Raw genomic sequence first — 20744 nt, forward strand, 5'->3', positions numbered from 1 at the left:
TCTTATGTGTCCCCTTAAGAATTCCTGGCTTGTTCTTCACTCCTGAATCTGGCAAATACACAGTGTTGACATCCTTGATGACCGCCTGTTTTTTTTTTCCCCTGGCAAATAAATTTTCATAAATCTTCTATGTCAGTGATATGGTTGCTTCCTGGGATAGTTTGGAACTGATTATCCATCTTGTAACTAAAAGGTGGCACCATTTCTCTCCCTTTGTAGTACACATACAGATCTTCCACCTATTCACCATTGCTAATTATGGGCCTGGTATGAAAGGCTCATTAAATTTATCATGGTCATTATTGCTTTGGCTCCATTTCTTTGGTATTTATCTGGGGGCTACAAATCAATACAAAATTTTTATGTACTACTATGCCAATTAACCTGGTATTGCTTTTATTGGAATCATCTGCTAATACCATCAGCATGGACAGGAACAAAAGGTAAGGATAAACCTGTATTATCCAGGAAATCAAATTAGATTTAAATGGTTCTTTTTAGCCTTATTTTGTGAAATAAAAGCCCTAGATTCAGCCCCCTTGAGCTGGCCAAGACCTTTTGCTTTGGGAGACAGAGCCAAGACTTCATTAACCATACTGAGATAAAATCTCTGGCTGACTGGATCTGTTTTATAAAGCTTTGAAAGCTACAGCCCTTCAGAAAGGAAAATATTTTTCTTTATTCTTATACACACAGAAGTTACTCTGTCTTCTAGCCCAGGTAGCTCTACTCAGTGAGCTTTGCTAAAAGTCACTGGATTAAACCACTGTCTTGAGATGAACCTGAAAAAGCACATTTTTCAAGACCAGGTGATGCCTACAGCTGTTTTTTTCCTACAGTTTAGTGACATGAGCTGGAAAGACCCCTCTAATTTTGGTGAAGTCTTAACATCTGAAAAGCAAAATACTGTCTTCAGTATGCCTTTCTAGAGTTCAGGGTTTAATACAGATCTCTTAGAGTATACATCAGCATTCTGCCCTGACTCCCTCTGCTTTTGTCATTCATAGATGACAGCAGGTATTCATTCATGTTTCCAAATTAGTTCTTGTGTAAGCAAGGTGCTTTTGTAATCAGACAGATGGCCGAGGTTTGATTTCTGACCTAGAGCTTGCCTGTCAGGGAAGAAAATGTCACTTGTCACTATCTATAAGATCTGCAGTGACACATTACAGGGAGAGCTTGGGGCTAATAACGCCAAGGTTGTGTTCAGTCCCCATATGGGCCATTCACTTAAGAGCTGGACTTGACAAGCCTTGTGGGTCCCTTCCAACTCAGAATATTCTGTGATTCTCTGAATTCCATCTGGAGTTCAGGGAGGATTGCATACAGTGAAGTCCTAGGAAAAGAATCAGGGCCAGCATCCAGGCACAGAAGAATCCTGCTCAAAGTGCAGAGGTTTCACATTTTTATTAGAACAAGCAGTAAACAAAATTTCCTAAGTATAAAATGTAGATATTTTCTACTTCTTGAGTCCTTCTCCCAGACAGAAGAGTCACAGCATGAAGGGCAGATCGAGATTCTTCTCACCAGTTCCAAAGTAGACGTAGCCGAATTGCTTGGTCATTGGGACATGGTAGAATGTGAGTCCCAGCCACAGCAGGCTCCGCAGCACCACCACACTGCCCCCCTTCTCCAGCTGGATACTCCAGGAGCCTGTGTGAGAAGATGTGCAAGTGAATCACTGGAAAAGAGAAAGAGGCAGCACTCCTGCAGCAAGTTAACCTAAGCTGAGAGAAGGGCTGCCATGGGTTCTGCCTGACCTATTAACAGTGCACAAGGCTGCACTGGGGTTTGTGACACCTGGAAGGAGGGAAGTCAGGGAGAACTTAAACCTCAATGCTCTGTTTTCCTTTTGTCAGTTCAGCCCTGCAGGCTGCCCTCGTTTCCAGATGTCTGTCTGGGTTCACATCATAGCATATTCCCATGGCTATGGTGGTGATGTCTGCGTCACAGGAAGGGACCCTCAAGCTCCAGACTGGTACAGCTGATCCCCAGGAGAGGCTGCAGCTATTCTTGGCTCTATCTGAGTGGGCAGCAGTTACTCCAACAAGCTCTGCCACCTACTTGGTGTAGCTAATGGCTGTAGAGAGCCAAGATGAGCTATAGCAATCCTGCATAGGAATTAAATTTGTCCTTAAAATAAACTTCTAGCATTAGTAGTGGGAAGAGAAAGAAGGTGCTTTCCTCCTTCAGGGAAGACTGGTTTCTCTGATGCAGCAACTGGAAAAAAAATGAGAGTATGAAAAGTAGGGTATTTCCTATCTGAGAAATATATGGAAAAGGTTAATTCTCTTCAGTCTTTCTTGGCTCCACCATTGAAGAGGATGTGCGTGGTAGGGGCAAAGGGATTAGTTTCCACATTAATTTTGTTTTGGCTCCACAGAAGAGGTTCAGAGCCAGTGTGAAAATGCAGTTTTTTCTGGATACAAGGAGCTCAGAGCCTCTGAGTATTTATTTTGCATCTGACATGACAGCTTGGGAATTGTGCCAGAGGGAGGGGGCTGAAGAATCAGCTTGGATTCAGTGCTGGAGGGCAAGGAGCTGCCAGGAGAAAAAAAATACCAACTTCAGCACCAAATCAGTAATACCTAGAGGCTACAAAGTAGGGAAGAAAGGTGCTTCTGAATCTCCATCTAAAAAAAACAGGAGCAGGCCCAAATTAAAAAAATATAGTTGGAACTGTCAGGCTACCATTGGCCTAGAGTCAAGCAATCAGCCTATCTGTACCCAAAGCCAAAATCTGCCAATTCCAGAATAAGCAGAAAGCGCATAATGTGTTGGGCTATTTAGGCAGTATTCATCTTTGTAGATAATTTTAGGCTCATTAATTTTAGGCTCATCAATTTATGCTATGATTCATGCTTACTCATGTCACGGTTAGCCTGGGGAAGGGCTTCTGTGATTGCTGTCAGCTGCATGTCCTCCCGCTCCCACTCACTCGTGACTCTGGGCCAATTTTAGTCACATCCAACAAAGGGCTGAAGGGCTTTAACACCCCAGGTTCCTACAGCAGGTCTCCCTGGGATATGGCCCAAGGGCTGACTGCAGCTCCTGGAGCTTTGGTCTGCCAGCAGCTGCAAGGAAGCACAGGCTGTCAGGCCTGCCTGGCAGCCGCGAGGCAGCCGCTAGCTGGGCAATCCGCGTTCGTGCAGCCTCGGGCTCTTGTGTGCTCCCTGGCAGTAGATGTTGTCTCACGTGCAGTTCATGGCAAACTACAGTAGCTGAGGGAAGGAGGGAAGTTGAGGGGAAATGTTAATGTGGTGGCTACAGAATCAGAAAGGAACAGTACAATTCAGAACCCTGCAAAACCAGGTATTGAATTGTGCTGCTCACCTGTTACCTAACTCTTCACTTTCTATCTCTGTACTTCTCAAAAGTTTCTTGGACACCACTGTTTCCTCTGCCTCCTCCTTCAGTAAATTCCACATGTGTCTTATACTATAATATGCATGTCCTGTGTCATCTCTGATGTGCTGCCTTTCAAAGTACCCTCTTCAGTCATGTGCAAATGTGGAATTCAGTGAACAGCAAGAATGCCTACCTCCTTCCTGACAGACTGGACAGAAGTACAAAACAGACATTCACAGTCAGGAGATTTCTGCTTTGGAGAACTGACTTCTAACTCACTCTCTTCCACATTTCCACTAAAGAAAAACAACTGGGGTTGCAGTAAAGCAGAGGACTACTTAATATCAGACAGACAGTACAGGTGTGTGCCATCTTTCCACCTTCCACTTGTGATATTCTTTCCACAAGTCCTAGATACAACATGAGCTAATATCTTCACAAGCAGTGGTTTCACATACAAGGCAACCCCAATCTCCGATCCAGTCTCTCCAGTGCCACTCTTATGGATACAAACTGGCCTGGATTTTTTTCACACCTAGAGTAAAAATGCCTGTTACAGTTCAGCCACTGGGATTGCAAATTCTGACTGAGGGGATCAGTGTGTTCTTAAGAAATTCCATCACTTGGGTAGCATGGAAACCCAGATGAGGAACACTTCTGCAACAAGGCAGATCATCCAGTGACTGAAGCACCGCAGCCATTTGCTGTCAAAGGACAAGCTTTCAGTTTCTTCATCTTTGTCTCTAAAAGTTTCCAGCATTTGCTACTGACAGTAGCGTGACCATGTGTAGGAGTGTTGATCAACAAGTAGCAGGCAGCTAGGTCTGAATGTAATAGTGACAAGTAACTCTCAATTTCTCCTCTGAATGATTGCTCCCAGCACATGGTTCTTCAGCTTGAATTTGTATAAATGACCTACAAGTCTTTCTTCCAAATACTGCTGGTACTTGCTGCAGCTTTACACACTGGTTTTTGGGGAAGGGGATGATGACACACTGTAAACTTTTCATAAAGTTTCTCTGACAAAAAGATAAGTCAATAAGGAACTCTAAATGTCTGTGATTTAGGACCAGTCCTCTGAGAAGCAAGTCTGTCAAGAATAGGACTATGCCTTGCCTTGCTGGGTGGTGAAAACCTTTAGGGATTATCTAATTTGTTAATGCCTCTCAACATACTGGAAGCATCTAACAACCTGGGTACATGTGATAGCTTGTTTATATATCTTCACCTACACAGATGAACCCTCTGCCCCAAACCATTTTTACAGAACAAAAGGAAATGCCTGGAGCATGACAACTGGGAAAGGTAAGAGGGAAAACAGGGTTTTCAATGCTTTTAGGAACTGTATCTGGATTTAGACATCTTTTTGTTGGATAAATTCACAGAGGAGGTAGAGTAAATCAAGTTCAACATAATTAAATGCCCATATCTGTGCTCTGGGGCAATAGAGTACATGGATCCATGATCTCCTCAGAACTTTTACCCAGTGACACACAGGCTTATCAATCTCAGCAGAGTATTCATCAGCAGTTAACTCTGCTGATCAAAGGAACTTCCCATGCACCTTCACACCTGGCAGAAATGTACAGATAAAATTGAAGATGGCTCCATTCACTTTCACCTACATCTCTGAAGGCTGTGATGTACATTTTCTACATTTCCCTATCATCTGTCCAAGCTGCCAATTCTCAAAGAGCTTGAATTTGTCATTTCATAAATGTGAGACCTTAGGGGAATATTAATTATTATTGTTATACTTTCCAGCTCTTCTCTGGCCCTTCATTCTGCATGTAGTTCTACACAAATATGAACAGTAAAGTTTTGCTGAAGCTGCATAAGCCTTCCTGTGAAGTGAGGGCCTGAACAAAAACAGGCAGGTTACGTAAGGGCAATCCCATCTGGACCAGCACAACATAGGTTGAGAACAGGAAAAATTTACAAGAAACTGTCTGGAACTGTAATGTCATTTTCACTGGCATCCTGTTTTCAGCCAGAATGATGATTAATCCTAGAGGTGCTCTTTATTCTGCAGAGCCAAAGGGTAGCAGCAGTGCCATCTTCCACCTTCTACTAACTGGATCACTAGAGACATTTTTCTATTCTAATCATCAAAGGTGTTGTTTTCAATATACTTTTCCAGACTGGACTTTTGAACGGCATTTGATACACAATGCTGGTGTATCTTCTAAGAAGAGATTACATTAAAGTTCTGGAACCTCTTTGGGTTCTTTAGTCTTTTTCATAAAAGGAAAAAAATTAGAACCTGTTATCTCATTACTTTTCTTCCCCCCATACCTCACCACATCAGCTGTATTTGAGGAAGTGCTGCATAAAACAAAATTTGAACTTGTGAGACAGGGAGAAAGTTATTCTCTAAGAAAGATACAGGACACTTGTGTTGTCTTCTGTCACAGCTCAAACCTCACAATACTACAATACTCAAACAATATGCTGTTTGAGCATATTGGGAGGGCCTACCTTTTTTTGGGAGGGCCCACCTTTCTTGTTGGAGTTTGAAATATTGATGTTGTAAATCACTCTAGAAAGTAACTATTGAACAGTATGCAATAATAGCTTAAAATAAATGTACTACCTTTTCTTCCTTAAGAGAAAGTCTTAGAAATGCATTTAATAATGCAATATAAAAAGGAATGAGAACTATGAAAATTAAATGCTACTTTCATCTTCTTTTTTTCTTTTTCTCTCTTGTTTTTTAAACTTCTGTGCTATTACAGATGGTTGTTGGGGTAAAACCATCACACAGATAGTTTCAGGTCTGTATTACTATAAAAATGTAGAATTAGGCTGCTGAGTCCAAATCCTTTCCATCACTGGCTGAGAATATTCCATGGCAGTCCCTGTGTCAGACAGACAATGTGTCTCCTACTGAGAGACTGGGAAGCTCAAACCATCAGTCTGTAAGGTACACCAGAGATTCCTAGATAAAAGTTGTCAAGAAAAAAAGATTTTAAAATATTATTATTTTCATTGGAGAAAATACAACTAAAACTAGGAGACAGCAAGCTAAGGTTGGATTTCCTAGACTTAAGTACCGATTTTAACTTGCATCTCCATGTGTGCTGTCTCTAAATCAGGCAGCAGAGTTAACTGCACACATCATGTAAAGCTCACTGAGGTGCAGGGAACTGCTCATTGCTCTCACACAAGAGATTCCTACCTCTGGTGAGGTTCTCAAAGTTCAAAATACGTTTCTTAAAAGAGCAAGTTAATATTTAGACTGCACCCAGCAAACTTAAGAAAGTCAAGCAGGCTTTCTGTGCTGAAAGTATTGCCTGTTGCTGCTCCAGAAGGGAAGGGAGGGAGCTGCTGTGTGGGAGGAAAGAGCATGGGAAAAGTATCCGCTGGATGAAGATCTGGAGCTTCCTATCCCACTTTGGATCAGGCTGCAGCCTCCACCCCTCCAAACACAGGCAGGAATTCTGAGGAGTTCCTTACATCTTTCCCAAACAAGAAAGTGCTTTGAAGATCCTGATGCTCACCCTGTGTTAAACCACTGCCTTTTTTATGGCCCTTCAACAGCTGCCAGAACACCAGGGCTGAATTTCAAAAGTCAACCTCCTTCTCAGCTTCTTCTTCCTTTCCAGTCGCCAATAGAAATCCCTGTCTCATCCCCCATGTCTGCCTCAGCTATGGGCTGAATCTTGTAATCCACAGAAGCAATAGGGTGCGTGAGACATGAGCTTTTAAACAAAACCCTTCCAAGAGGGCTGTTTGCAGAAGAACTTTCCTGCTGTAACTGGTCCACTTGCAGTATGACCTCTCATAACACTGCTGCTTTGGAGGTGATTCAGCAGTGCCTCATTTCAGTGCAAGCTTGAGAAGAAACAGCTTTAAGAGCTAGACAGCCTGATAGAGAGGCTCCACATTGCAAAAGCTCACAGAGGGTCATAAAAGTGACATTATCAATTCTTCAAAGGAGGAAATGTCTCAAGGGAAAAGCAGCCACAGCATGGTTGCACTTACCATTAACACATTATGCTGCCACAAGAGCAGGTTACAACATCTATTGCTGCAGTTAGTCCTGAGTGAGAGTGAAGTATGGAGTCACAGGACTAATATTAACACCCGGAGAGGGACAACATAACCCTTTCCCTCTGCAAAAGCAGCCGCTGCTCGGCTGCATGACCCCAGGCACTTAGAGCTGACAAAGCCTCACTACACCCATGGGATTTAGCTGCCATTTCCCTCCAACAGAAAATCCTACACGGGGAAGAGCTTCCTACTTCTAATTTGTTGTCTGTAGGGAACAAAGACAAATTGCAAACCAGAGCAGCTGTAAGCAAAGGTCACCGTGCTTTGGCTCTCAATAAATTGTGCCGCACCGACATTTCACGCACAGCCTACCAGCCATAAGGACACATCCAAACAGTCCTGTGTGGGGCCCAAACTCCTTCATGCCACTTACTGGCTGCAAACTAAATCTCTTCCATTTGCTTGACACACCACCTGCACCCCATATGTTAACACTGCTGTCAATATTTCCAATTCCCCATATAACTATTTAATAATAATTAAATAAAAACACAGACTGGTTGCAGGTTCAGTACTATTTTTAAAAGCCTCCAGAGCCAAGAAAGCACAGCTTACAGTCAGATGCTGCCAAGTGGCTCTTGCAGGGTCCTAATGCCTGCCATGTCCTTGACACACAAATACCACCATGCCCAAAACCCAAAGTAAAATGGTCATAATTTAGAGGCTTTTCCTCTCCATTATCCTCTTCCACTGGGGATTCCTGTGCAGTAGAAATGATTTCAACAGGCCCAGGCCTTCTATTTACACATGAAGAACCTGTTTCCTGCTGACAAGGAAGACCCAGGGATTGCAGTGCTGTCCCAGATACACAGTATTCAGACACCTCCAAGTAAAAATGAAATTCAGGCCTAAATGATATTTAGACATCTGACAACAGTGCTGCTTAATCCAGCTGAAGCAACCTCTGCCCTTATTCCCACCCTCATCATTCTTCCATCATAGAGACCACAAAAGTGTTTATTTACTGCTTAGTGAGTCAGGTAGGGAAAATAATCTGGCTGAAAAATGTACTAGAGAGAAATAACATTATTTTTCCAGCTGGAATCTGCACAGCCAGCAATGCCAACACAAAAGAAGGGACAATACACAGAAATAAATGAGCACCAGAGGATGGGAAGGACTGGAAAAGCTAGCACTGAAGTAATACACATCAAATTAGAGCCTCCCTTATTGCCCTGTTAGTTTGCCCTTTAGTCCTAAATCCACCTGATAAAACAAATCAAAACCAAACAAAAAGAGTCTAATTAAGAGAAAGACATAGACTGCACAGAAAGCATTAGAATAAAGACTTGGAATAGGGCTGTGCACTAGAGGAAACAGCAAGACCATATGAAATCAAAACTTATAAAGAGTAGGAAAAACTGATTAAAATCCATGCTATTTGTATTCTGACAATTACAGTACAGATCACTGAATCTTAGGTTTTCTGTAGTAAATTTAGAAATCTTTCAGAGTGGCAAATCAGCTCCTTCCAAAGCACGAGTTATGCTGGGTCTCATCACACTCCATATTTCTTGTTCAGCTGGTCGCTGTGGAAACGTTTTTGGAGCGTGCCAGGAGTCACGTAGCATCTACCTGGGGAGCCCCTGCATTAATCCGTCACCTTCGTGGGTTTCTCTGAGCCCATTGGCTGGTGGCAAGAAAAAGGAGTCTCTCGCCCCTCCCTGCTCTGAATGAAAGACGCTTCCTCTAAATCTTGCTACAGGATTTCAGGCTCAATTCAGCTTCTTTGGGGCTTTTGTCACCAAACAAATGTGATGTCTTTGAAAGAAAGATTAACAGTTTGATGAAAGGATGCAATGAGCAGCTTTGTTCTAGCCTGCTTCCCCTAGAGCTTTTGGTCACTGTCACTTTCTTACCCACGGGAGAATATCTGTCTGACTCTCAGAGGAGATTATGGCCACCTTGTAAGATTTTTCCTCTCCTGGTAACAAAGCACTGGCCACTTTGAGGAGGTGATAATGATGAACAGGGGTTGGATTAGGGGCAAAGAACCTCACATTGATCTCTGAATTCTGCGAAAACACAAAGGAGTCGATGCTGGGATTCAAAACCCACCAAATGCTTAGAGCACATCCAGTTCCCTTTCCTGCAGGAGGGGCAAGTCCACAAGCCCTCTCAGTCCCCCAGTTGTAATTCTTACCTCATCATCAAATTAGCAAGGCTAGTTAAAAGAGCTTGGGATGAGGAACAGATGGCACGGATTATAAACTGTTGATGTTTTTGTACTAAACTAGATACGGATTCTGGACCAAATTACCCAAAGAGTTTACCAGTTTCTGAGAATAATGTCACACTGAGCATTTCCACATAGCACAGTGCAGTGCTAATTCTGAACACTAAAGGCTAAGCATCTTTTAATGCCTGTGATAGCCTAGCTATTTCTGCTCAGCATAACTGCTCTACAAATACACCCAAAGATGAACTGTCACTTGTCCTTTTCCCTTTACACACTGCCATACATCCCTTCAGCATGCAGATTTTCAATCCATATGATATTTGTGTACAGTAAAACAAGATGATGCCATGTGGTTTCTTCCTTTCAAAAGCGCTGTGGCCAAATGGGCAGCAAACAGCAAAGCAAAGCTGTACACAGGGCTGGCACCAATGCCAATGACTGCACAGGCAGGAGCTGCCACTCCTTCAGAAACAGATCCCTCCTAGCAAAAGCTGACCTCGTTCTGACTTCAGTGACACACAAACTGTCCTAGGATTTCCCCCACAAGTAATTTTTCATCATTCCCTAGAGAAAAGGTTAGGCCAAGGCAGACTGATGTGGTGATAAACCTGCAGCTTCTGGTTCTGTAAGGCTTTACCAGCATTTCCCATCATTTTAGCAAGAAGTTCATCTCCTTTTCACGTCCAAGGAACCAGCAGCTTAAATGGAGACAGGGTGGGTCATGATTTCTTTCACTGAGGAGAAAAAAAAACCTTTTCAACCCCAGAAAGTTACTATGAAAACTCTGCTTCTGTCCTCATTTTTTCCCTACAGCAGTCTGGAGGGTGAAGGACTCCACCACAGCTTTCAGTTGATGGGCAGCCCTGTTCCAGTATAAACTCATCCAAGGTCTGACTAAACAAGAGCCTGAGGTGATACAGACCCAGGACCCAAAAGCAGTGAATATGCTGCTTTATTACCCATAGACACAAAGCCCAAGGAAAACAGCTCCTTCCCAGTAATCAAAGCAGACCATGATCAGCCAGTCAGAAGCTCTAATACTAGCTGGCCCAGGAGTCCTCCTACCATGCTGCCACATGAGAGGTTCCAGTCTGATCTTGAACTCCTGAGCTGGCAGCACCCCAGCTGGTAGGAGGGATAGCTCCCAGACAACTTTCTTGGGTCACTGCAGGAATCCCCCTAACAGCCTCTACATATCACTTAAGAGTGACCCTATTGTTGAAGAATGTAGGGGACATATATTGTGTATGTCCATTCACATGCATGTGATCTCTAACGATGCTGAGAAAGCCATAGAAAAGCTTAGTGACCATTCCAGAAACTGGCTAAGCTTGAAAGGGAGAGAATATCTTCTCTATACCTTCAGTTCAGGAGGCCAGTATGCCACACACAGTCTGGAAACTCAGGACATACCTCTTCCTTGATTTGATGCCGCTCTGGGTGATTTTCTTTCTCATTTTACTTTTTCGTGGTTTCCTTTTCTGTGCTCAGCACCGACAATGTTGGCACCATAGTGCACCCTGCTGGAAGGGAGCAGCTAGAGTCATGCTGGAATTCTTTCTAGGGATGGCTGACTTCAGTTTGAACAGGGACATTCAGGTACCAATGCTTTTACTAACAATCCACTAAGCCAGCTACTGGGTTCGATTTTCAGATCAGAAATCCTACTGTTCTGATGCACAGTCATCTGGTTTTCTCATTCTCTAACACTGTATTTTAAAGCTTGTTTGTCAAAATTACTTGTATTAATGTCAGGTAACTCCATGGGATTCTGTAGCTCAGTTTCACACATTCACCAAGCCTAAGGATCACATCTCCCAGCGAGGAATGAGGATAACTCTGAGCCATGCTAGGTATTTCAGTCTACATTTTTGCTACCTCTTTTTGTCCTTGCAAACAACAAGTACTGCCCTCTCATTTATTATGAGTCTTTTAGTTTGGATTTCAGTGAGACAGCTTGAAAAGCCTTGTCCCCGTGTGGCTCTTGGCAGGCTAAGGAGTAAAGTGCTCTTGCTCTCGGCTTTCACAGAGCTGGGGAGGTGCTGCTTATTGTTAAGCAATGAAAGGGGAGGGCTCAGGTCACATCTGTGAAATGTTAGTGGAGAAGGGAGGCTGGGTGAAAGTAGGTGGCCAGCACAGCATAGCACTTCGCTGGATTTTGCAAGGCCACTAGGGAGATAGGCAGCCATTTGTCTTAGAGCCCTGATAAAGGGCCCTTGCCTCTGGTGGCTGGCTGGGGGTTGTAAATACCTCTGCAGACACAGACTCTTCAAATGGCTGGAGACCGAGGCTGATAGAGGATTAATCGCCTTGAAGGGAGGAGGGAGGGGGATCGAAAGCAAGTTAATTAGCTGTGTTAATGTATGGAGATAAAGCAGGGTCGTGCCTCCTGGCCTTCTTCGTTCCTGCACCCTGACTTTTGGGACAGCCATGATGGGGCTACCAAAATGGCCCTTGAGAGCAGCCACAGAAACTATCTCCCACTTAGAAAGGCAGCCCCTCCATCTTCAAGGACCCATTAGGCACCAGCTTTTCCTAAACCGATAAAGACTGTGCTAATGAACCTCAGATGACAGGAGGTTATTGTTCTAACTGAGGCCACTGCTCAGCAAGCTTACAGAAAAGTTCCTGCTCAAAGTTTTCAGCTAAAGAAATGGCCGCAAATCTCTTTGTCTGTAATGCTGTACAAGGAGTGCTCCAAAACCACTGCACTTTTGGGTGAAGAAAAAGCTACAATCCAAGTGGCTGTCACTTTCTCCACAGTCAAATGGTAAAGGAGCTGGAATGATCTTCTGTCTAGGCACTTCTTCTACCTTACCTTCATCTTGAAATGGCAAGTAGACAGGACTCACTGATTCATCCTGCCACTGTATACCCATTTAGACTGATGCTATAAAATCTCTCCCAGCAATAAGTCAGGCAGTAAGTCAGGAATCTCCTCAGCCCTCTTTTGAGCCCTCACATATCATAGTTCAGAAAGCAATGCCAGCTGAAATGAGCTGACTTGCACTTGGAACCCATTGTCACCTTTGTGTTACTGTCACTGACAATGAAGAAGTCCAAGCTGAACATCACCCTCCATGGCTGCCATCAAGTTTATGGCCAGGCATACCAGAATCTGGACTCCTACAAACCACTGCCCATTAAACTGAAGTCACTTACGCATATCTGGGACTATCAACGTGTATTTGCATTTGACTGAAACAATTTCCAGGAAGACATCCAGAGTGATGTTAAGATACCAAGAGACATAGGCTCATCCATTACCCTTGATAACTGGTAATCTTTTCACTCTTAGAAATTGTATCTCATTGTTCATTTTAGTTCTGGATATAATTTTTAGCTGCTGATTCCTGTTATGCCTTTCTCTGCTGTAATAAATAGATCTTCAGTACCTAATACTTAAACTCCACAGAGTATTTACACAGTGTAACACAGCCATTCTCACAGGCTTTTCCTCAAGATAAACAGATTGAACTGTTTATGTCTCTCACCAGCCCTTGAATCATTTTGTGACTCTTTCCAGTTTTTCAATGTGCAGTAATCCAGTTATGATTCCACTAACAGTATATGCAAAAGTAAAGTCACCCCCCTGTTCCTAGTTGCTACACCCTTGTTTATGTGTCTGCAGATCAAGTTACCCTTTTAAGTCTCAGGATCAGCCTGGGAGCTGATGCTCAGTGGCTTGTGCCTGGATTTCCTTTCAGAGCCACAGTTTCTAGAATACAATTCCCAAATTCTGACTTTCAGTCCTTACTTGCCTCATGTGACTTTGCAGGTATGTATACCAAAATGTACTGTAGCTAAGTAAGCCCAGTCTTCCAGATGTCTGTATCCATCCTGCCTTGTCATTATTTGTCTCTCCACCAACCCTTTGCTTTTAGATCATTTATAAATAAGTTGAAGGATATTAATATTGGCACTGGTCCCTTTCTGACCTCTCCCAGAAACACCCATTCACTGAATTCTGAATCACAGCTGCTAAGGAAGATTCAATTCAGGGGAATAATTCTACAATGCCAGGATTTATTAAAGATTATTATGCCGCAAGTCTCCTGAGATAATGATTTCAGAAGTAACTGATCTGACTCTGCCATTTTAATGTTTTTGGTCCACAGTAAATGTTGTTTGACTCTACCCTCCCTTAGCAAACAATCTGAAAACTGTCTGAAACAGTATTTCATTGTCTTTGCTTGATACACGTCCATATTCTTTCCAAAAAGAAAAGAGAAAAAAATCGAGCTCTTCTGCCCTTCCACATGCTTATCAGTCTTTTTACCATCACCATTTAGTGACAGTTACCAGTAGCTTTACTATGCTTTCTTTTCTTCTCAATATAGTTTAAAAAAATATCTGCCTTACTATTGTCACGGACTACTCTAGTTATTCTGGCTCGCTTTGTCATTCTCTATTCATTATAAATTCCAATTTATATCAATCATTAATCATTCCAAACCTTCTGCATTTCCTTTTATATGTCTTTTTTATTCTAATTTCTACTCTTAATCTACAAGTGAACTGTGGTAGGTTTTCAGCCAAAAGCAGCTATTCACTAACTGGGGGTCATGACTTTTGAAGAAAGTCTTCTCATATAAAGCCTATTTCCACTCATATCTTTTCCTATCTAGACATACCTCCCCGCCTACATCAGTTTTTATCAGTGTTCTGTTGGTGTCCCTTATCTCCATATCAAAGTGATCTGATTCAGTAATCTGTAACAAACCCTCAGAGTCAAGTTATTGCTTTTCTGAATTGCAGTTTGAAAGTGCCAAAGACCTGAATTCTCCATCCCTTGTCTCACTTCCTTCCAAGCTTTCCATTCTACACTCCTACCTCAGGCTTTCACTCATCCCCTTTCTTTATCCTTGCAGAATGGGGCACAGTTTGATCTGATACCAGGGTCACACTGAGATCAACCTTCCCCCTCCATTTTCACTTCCCCCATTATTATCAATGCCTGAAATATGTCTATTATTTCATATCTTCACAACATTAAGTCATCAAGTGAAAATGCTGTAGGCATGCTAGGAATTATTGCTATTTGCTTTGCCATTCCATTATCTACAAGCAGATGTAAAACTGCCACAGCCCTAGTTCCTGAAATACTATGTCCAGGGTTCCAAACTCCATGCAGCAGAAAGGACAGCTCTGGCAATGTGCCAGCAGCTGAAAGGCCACATCTAATTGTGCATAAAGTTGAGCAGATTGTCTGCTTAGACTAGAGCAAACAAGCTTATCTTTAATGCAGACATATGGCCAGCAAAACCTACAGATCCCAGCATGCAACGTTCTGGCCAGCTGGCCATTTGGATGAGGATTAAGCATTACATGATCTGATACTGTGGTGACAGAAGATCTGTATCACAACCCCTCCATGTTCATGCTATTGAGACAAGGTTCTCATTTCCCACTTTTCTCTAGAATAATTTTTAAATATGCATTAAAAAAAAAAGCTAAGTCAGTCACTTGTCTGTGGGAGCTGAGACACCAAGAAAAAAAAAGACAGAATGATTAAAGGAGGAGCAGCAACATATTCTGAACTTTTAAAGTACACAGATAACCTGATAGACACACAGACAGAATCTGGAACCTGCAAACACCACAGATATCACTGGTAAAGATAAGAATGGCAGACAGTTTTGTTACAAAACTCCAGGTTTTCCAATTTTGCACTAAACTCTGCTTTTACCATTGTTGCCTTTATTCAACCAATTTTAATTTCCTTTCTTCCCACCTCTCAGCTGTCATATAAAATGTTCTCTCTGCCTCCAACTTTCCATTCTGTAAGACACCTCTGCTCTCCTATAATGACACACCATATATCTTATGACAGTTACCCCCTTGACAGCCATCACAGATGCTAAGTCTCCAATTAATAGAGAAAACTATTCCAACAGAGTTGTTACTTTTAGACAGGTTAAAATCAGCCCTTAATCTCTCAGTTCTGTTCTTTAGGTCTTTTAAGATGCTAGGGTAATTTAGCCAATGCAGGCTGGGAGCGTCACTCCAATGTTGCTTACTCCCAAATCACTTCTTATGTATTTATTGAGAAAAGAGATAAATCTAGCTTCAGTCACAATTCTAGAGGCAATAAATTTGAGAATTCCTACTTCTGCTCTGACAGTAACTGTTCAAGACAGGATCTAACCAGGAAAGGCAAGAAAAACTTCAGGTCAAAATGAGGGGATTTGCTAGAGCTATGAACATGTCAGTAAATAGAAAAAGCACTGTCTACTTTTTCGTCTCTGTCAGGACCAACATGCACTGTCAGAGCTCAAGGAAAGTAATCTGAGAGCCAGAGTTTGAGTATCTCACAACCAGGAGCGAATCTGGCAAAGCCATGCTGATAAAATCAGCAGAAAGCCTGTGTCTGTCCTGGTTCCCCCCACCCCATTTTCACAAGCAACCAGTACTTTTAGGCAAAATGAATGCTTGTTAAACAAGGCTGGGTTGATCTTTCTTTAATGTCAGAGCTCCCATCTGCTTGTGATAAATGCAATTAGAGAGGCTACATGCCTTGATGATCCTGTAACCAATTCCTGTCTTAGCTCTCTCACCTCCTTCACCTTATCCCCCAATTCAGGACAAAGCAAGCAGAGCTGCACAGGCACCATGAAGAATCTTCTCTTGCCTCAGCTGCACTTTAACTCAGGTTAAAGTTTCAAAGGCAACTTTTTCAAGGATACTGAAATCTACACTAACAGCAACATCCACTCAGGAAGGGGCTAAAGGTTCATGCTTACACAGACATCAATCTGCCACAGGAACACCATCACAACAGTGGCACAGTTGAGCCCTACTTTCTATCTGCTACCAGGTAAAATACAGCTACAAGACTAATTTGATTTGAAGACTTTAACAAAGCCACCATCTTCATGTCTAACACATGGTGTGTCTCCCTACCACGACAGAGAGAAGGAGGGAAAAAGAGGAGGGAGCAGTGGGAAGGCAAACAGTAGCAAAACCTGAACTACCATACAAAACTGCAGCTAAAATTTTCTTAGGAGCTATCTAGGATCTAATCCCTCTTGCAATTCTGCTTTGAGTCAAAAGGGCCACCTCAATGAGCCAGTGTATGTAAAAATGTGCAGTCTGTCCAGACTACATCTCTGGAAAACGGCTGCATAAGGACACTCCCAGTAAGCTGAAGAGCGGTTTAGATTTTAGCAGTTTATGCTCTGTCAAAAATGTTCAGAATTCAGGCAGGAGCTCACATTCCCAGTTCTTTTTTTGCCAAAGGGACGATTGGGAGGAGAGGGTAAGAAGAGAGAGGAAGGGAGGGAGGGAGAATCTCAAAAGCTATTTACAACACTAGCAATTCACTGTCCATCCACTCAATTCCATCTGACACAGTCACCTAGTATCCTATCCTACTACACCTCGACAGGAATAAAATAAAGAATCTAAGTTTGAATTGTTTCCCTAGAATCTCCCTCAACAGACGACATGAAAACACTCAGTCCAATCCAAAAAATTGCAGCAAATCAGCAAAGCCAGACAGAAACAAATAACAAGCCGCTCCCATTTCTTTAGAGAAATATCTTGCCAGAGGGATCCCTGGAAGAGACTTTAAATATATTTGCAGTTGTCCAGCAGAACAGCAGAGATGTAAATTGAAGATACAATCCAGTATGCCTGCTTTTTTTTCTCCTTTCACGGTGTATAATTCTGCCACAGTGCAGACTATTCCAACAAAGTTTATCCAAGGAACATTTGAATTCACCCTCTTCGAGATATCAGCTTGGTGTTAATGAGAGCCCATTTAGATACAGAAGAGAAATACTGGGTGGAACAAGAGGTGTGAAATACTTCAAACCACATAAATTCTCTCTATCACTCGTGGAGTTATCTCTCCCAATAGGGTCACCAGTTGTCACAGGCTTTACAGAAGTCAGGAGGGAATATGGCAGAGGCAGAGTGTGGTCAGACCTGTTGAGAGGATGTGACAGCCCTGGTACACTTACATCTTTCCATTTTAAGCATTTAGAATTGCTTAAAACAGGAAGTAATGACAATATTTAGTAAAGGATAAAGTTCCTTTACAGAGTCACAGAAGCTTCTCATACCACCTCTACAGTAACCCACACCAGTCCCCTGTGTTTCCAAGGCTACTCAACATCCCTATTGCCCTCCCTCTCATTGCATCTGTTGATTTTACTACCTTTGCCTTGTGGGATATCATGCTCCAGAGAATTTAGAAAGTCGGTGGATGGGTCCAGGTCAGCCTTTTCCAGCAGGGTTTTGTTCTTCAGGTTAGTCGGCTCAGTGAAATGGAAATAGGAACTTAACTTTTTTGCCTCCACCAAAGACAGACCTGTGAACAGCCATTGGTGAACATTACTATATACATGAATGAACTAGGATAACACACATTATACTATCAAGTATAACATTGTTTCTCTAATGTCCACAGCCCAGAACAGAATCACAATCCTTCTCTAATAGACTCCACAGAAGGCTTGTCAGAAACAGGGGTCAGCACTCCCTGATGCTGCGCATTGGAGACCATACTGACTGCAGCCCCAGAGAACCAATGGGTGCCGACTTGAGAACAACTTTCTGTGCCCATTTGGTCATATCCTATATCTAAATGGACAATTCATTACTTTTGCAATTGCTAAACACTGCCGTGAACTACAGTTTATGCAGACAAATTACTCAGTTTAATGACTCAGAGCTATTACTGACTCTTTTCTCACCTTCATACACCTGAACATTAGTGGCATTGGATTTTCTCCTCCCTGTTCGTCTTATCCAAGGGGGAAAAAACCCAACTGAAATCAAAACATCAGTTAGAGAAAGTCATCTTAGTTTACAGCCTTTATGATCAAAGTACAGTTGATCCTGATAAAGACAATCAGAATTTACCTTCAAAGTGTCTGTTTTCATGCACAGACCCAAGAGGAGTCTTCACAAATGCCCCCCGGGGAACGATACCAACTGCTCTGTCTATCTGTTCTATGGTAGCTATGAGGCGGGCCTCCTCCTTCATCACAGGCTTTAAAGAAAAATAGGGAAATTTTAAAGGCAGGGCTTTCCTTGTTTTCATTACTGAAAATAAACTTGAGGTGACACAATAGACTTATCATCTTGGAGTCCCATGGCACTAAGAGGACCTCAAAAGACATTTCATCACGTAGGACAGAAAACACAGTTAGGAGCAGAAAGTTTAGACTCACCAGAGATCTAACTATCCATCCCTTCATCTGTTCTTTCCTCCCTCTCAATTCACCTACTTATGACTTATGTATTCATTTATAAAGAATGCTGCCTGCAGTTACTATTAAAACTTCAGAAACCGCAGTGACGATCTATACCAGTCGTGCATAATAAAGCATATTTAGTATTTCTGAGGCCTGTTGAACTCCAGCAAAAACCAAAGTAAGAGTTCAGTCAAGAAGCTGTTGCTACACAATGACAGCACGGAATTACAGACAGAGTTAGAGAATGTTCTGAGTTGGAAGGGACCCATAAGGATCATCAAATTCAACTCAGGTGAACAGCCCATACAGTGATTGAAACTGCAACCTTGATGTTATAAGCACTTGGTTATAAGCAACCTTGGTTATAAGCACTGTGCTCTAACCAAGAGGAAATTTGGTATCCTTTGCCTGACCACAGGCTCATGCTGCTCATTACAAGCGAGGAGAAGCCACCACCTGCGCAGTGTGAGGGGCACAAATGTAGTGAAAAGAGTTTGAAAACGTTTTGCTGTATTTACCTCTTTACCACTCTGTACCAGTCTTGCAGCAGCTTCTGGGTTTATCTCAGCCAAGCTGTACTCAAAGGAAGGATCCCCCTGAAAGCGGCCCTTCACCTCCTCAGCCAGTGCAAGCATCTCCTCGGTGGCTGGCGTCAGGAGGCTCCAGTCCAAGCAGTTCAAGCTGCCAACGACAAGCACGACTCAGGGCCGAGCCCAGTAAAGAACAAGGCTCTCGAGGCAACCTCGCCAGGCCCCTGAGGGCATTCCCTGGGACACCCTCCCCAGATCCGGACAGCACCCCCCGACCCGCACGGCCCCAGGCCGGCCCCTCTCCCCGGTCCCGACCCCCGCACCTGTACAGGCGGCTGCGGGGCGCGGCGCGGTCGGGGCCCAGCCCCTGGGCGATGTAGTAGGCGCCGCGCACGCCCTGGATGCAGCCCCAGAACCAGACCCGCTCGAAGCGGTAGTCGCGCTGCAGCAGCGGCAGCGAGGCGCCCAGCGCCGCCCGCAGCTCCGGGCTGAGCCCCGCGCCGCCGCCCGCCACCAGCGACAGCGCCGCGGGCAGCGACAGCGCCTCCATGGGCTCCGCGTCCGCGTTGCCGGGAGACCGCGGCCCGGCCGGGGTCACCCCGCGCTTCCGCCGCCGCTGCCACGGACGAGGCGGGCGGCGCCGGAGGTGCCCGGCTCAGCCCGCCCCGCCCGGGACCGTGAGGCGCTGGCGAGCAGCATCCCAATAGGGATGCGGCTATGGGTGTCTGCCTGTGCTGTGTTCCCAGTTTCAGGAGGCCTAAATCCAAAGCCAAGTCCAAAATCAAGCGGGCGTACAATTGTATTGCACTTTCACCAGGATACATCAAAGGGTTTCGTTTGCTTTATTTCTTACATGGACAACGGGGAAAAATAACCCCTTCTGAAGCTCACTGTTTACAATGTCATTCTCAGAGATCCTGAGGAGCGCCACGAAATTGATAAGAGGATTGAAGCACTTTCCCGAAGAAGACAGGCTGAGAAAGTTTGGACTCTTTAGCTTGGAGAAGGCTTTATAGCAACCTTCCACTACCAACAGGAAGCCAGAGAGGGACTCTTCATCTGGAACTGTAGTGATAGGATAAGGAGTGTCAGGTACAAACTGAAAGAAAGGAAATTTAGGTTAGATATTAGGAAGAAATTCTTTACTGTGAGCATGGCGAGACACTGGAACAGGTTGCCCAGGGAGGCTGTGGATCCCCTACCCCTGGCAGTGTTGGATAGGGTTGGGTAAGGCCTTGAGCAGCCTGGTCTAGTGGGAGGTGCCCCTGCCCATAGCAGGGGGTGTTGGGACTAGATGAGCTGAAGGTCCATTCCCTTAACATTTCATGATTCTGTGATCTTATCTAGCTCATGTACCTCTATAAATAAATGGCTTATTTATAAATTACAGCATTTGGATTGCTCTTTGGCAGCTCATTTTGCTGAATCACA

At 43.7% G+C, this 20744-nt stretch overlaps 1 protein-coding gene across 1 annotated transcript; it reads right to left on the reverse strand.

Annotated features, from left to right (window-relative positions):
- Positions 1-20: 20 nt before the first annotated feature.
- Positions 21-19863, reverse strand: RSPH9 (radial spoke head component 9). The gene is made up of 5 exons (XM_054280050.1): positions 19637-19863; positions 19302-19464; positions 18449-18578; positions 17742-17894; positions 21-1653 (listed from the first exon to the last, which is right to left on the reverse strand). The coding sequence occupies exons 1-5, from the start codon at positions 19861-19863 to the stop codon at positions 1493-1495; spliced, it is 834 nt and encodes a 277-aa protein (XP_054136025.1). The 3' UTR covers positions 21-1492.
- Positions 19864-20744: the final 881 nt, after the last annotated feature.

The sequence above is a fragment of the Melozone crissalis genome, unplaced genomic scaffold, assembly GCF_028551555.1.
Source record: "Melozone crissalis strain CALT ecotype California unplaced genomic scaffold, PUWL_Pcris_2 ptg000027l_1, whole genome shotgun sequence".
Lineage (NCBI taxonomy): Eukaryota > Metazoa > Chordata > Aves > Passeriformes > Passerellidae > Melozone > Melozone crissalis.

Excerpts from the sequence above, each read along its gene's own strand:
- RSPH9 (XM_054280050.1), bottom strand. The coding sequence starts at position 19,863 with ATGGAGGCGCTGTCGCTGCCCGCGGCGCTGTCGCTGGTGGCGGGCGGC. Across the intron at positions 19,465-19,636 it reads CCCCGCAGCCGCCTGTACAG|CTTGAACTGCTTGGACTGGA; the intron begins GTGCGGGGGTCG and ends TGTCGTTGGCAG. Across the intron at positions 1,654-17,741 it reads TGATATCCCACAAGGCAAAG|GCTCCTGGAGTATCCAGCTG; the intron begins GTAGTAAAATCA and ends CTTCTCACACAG.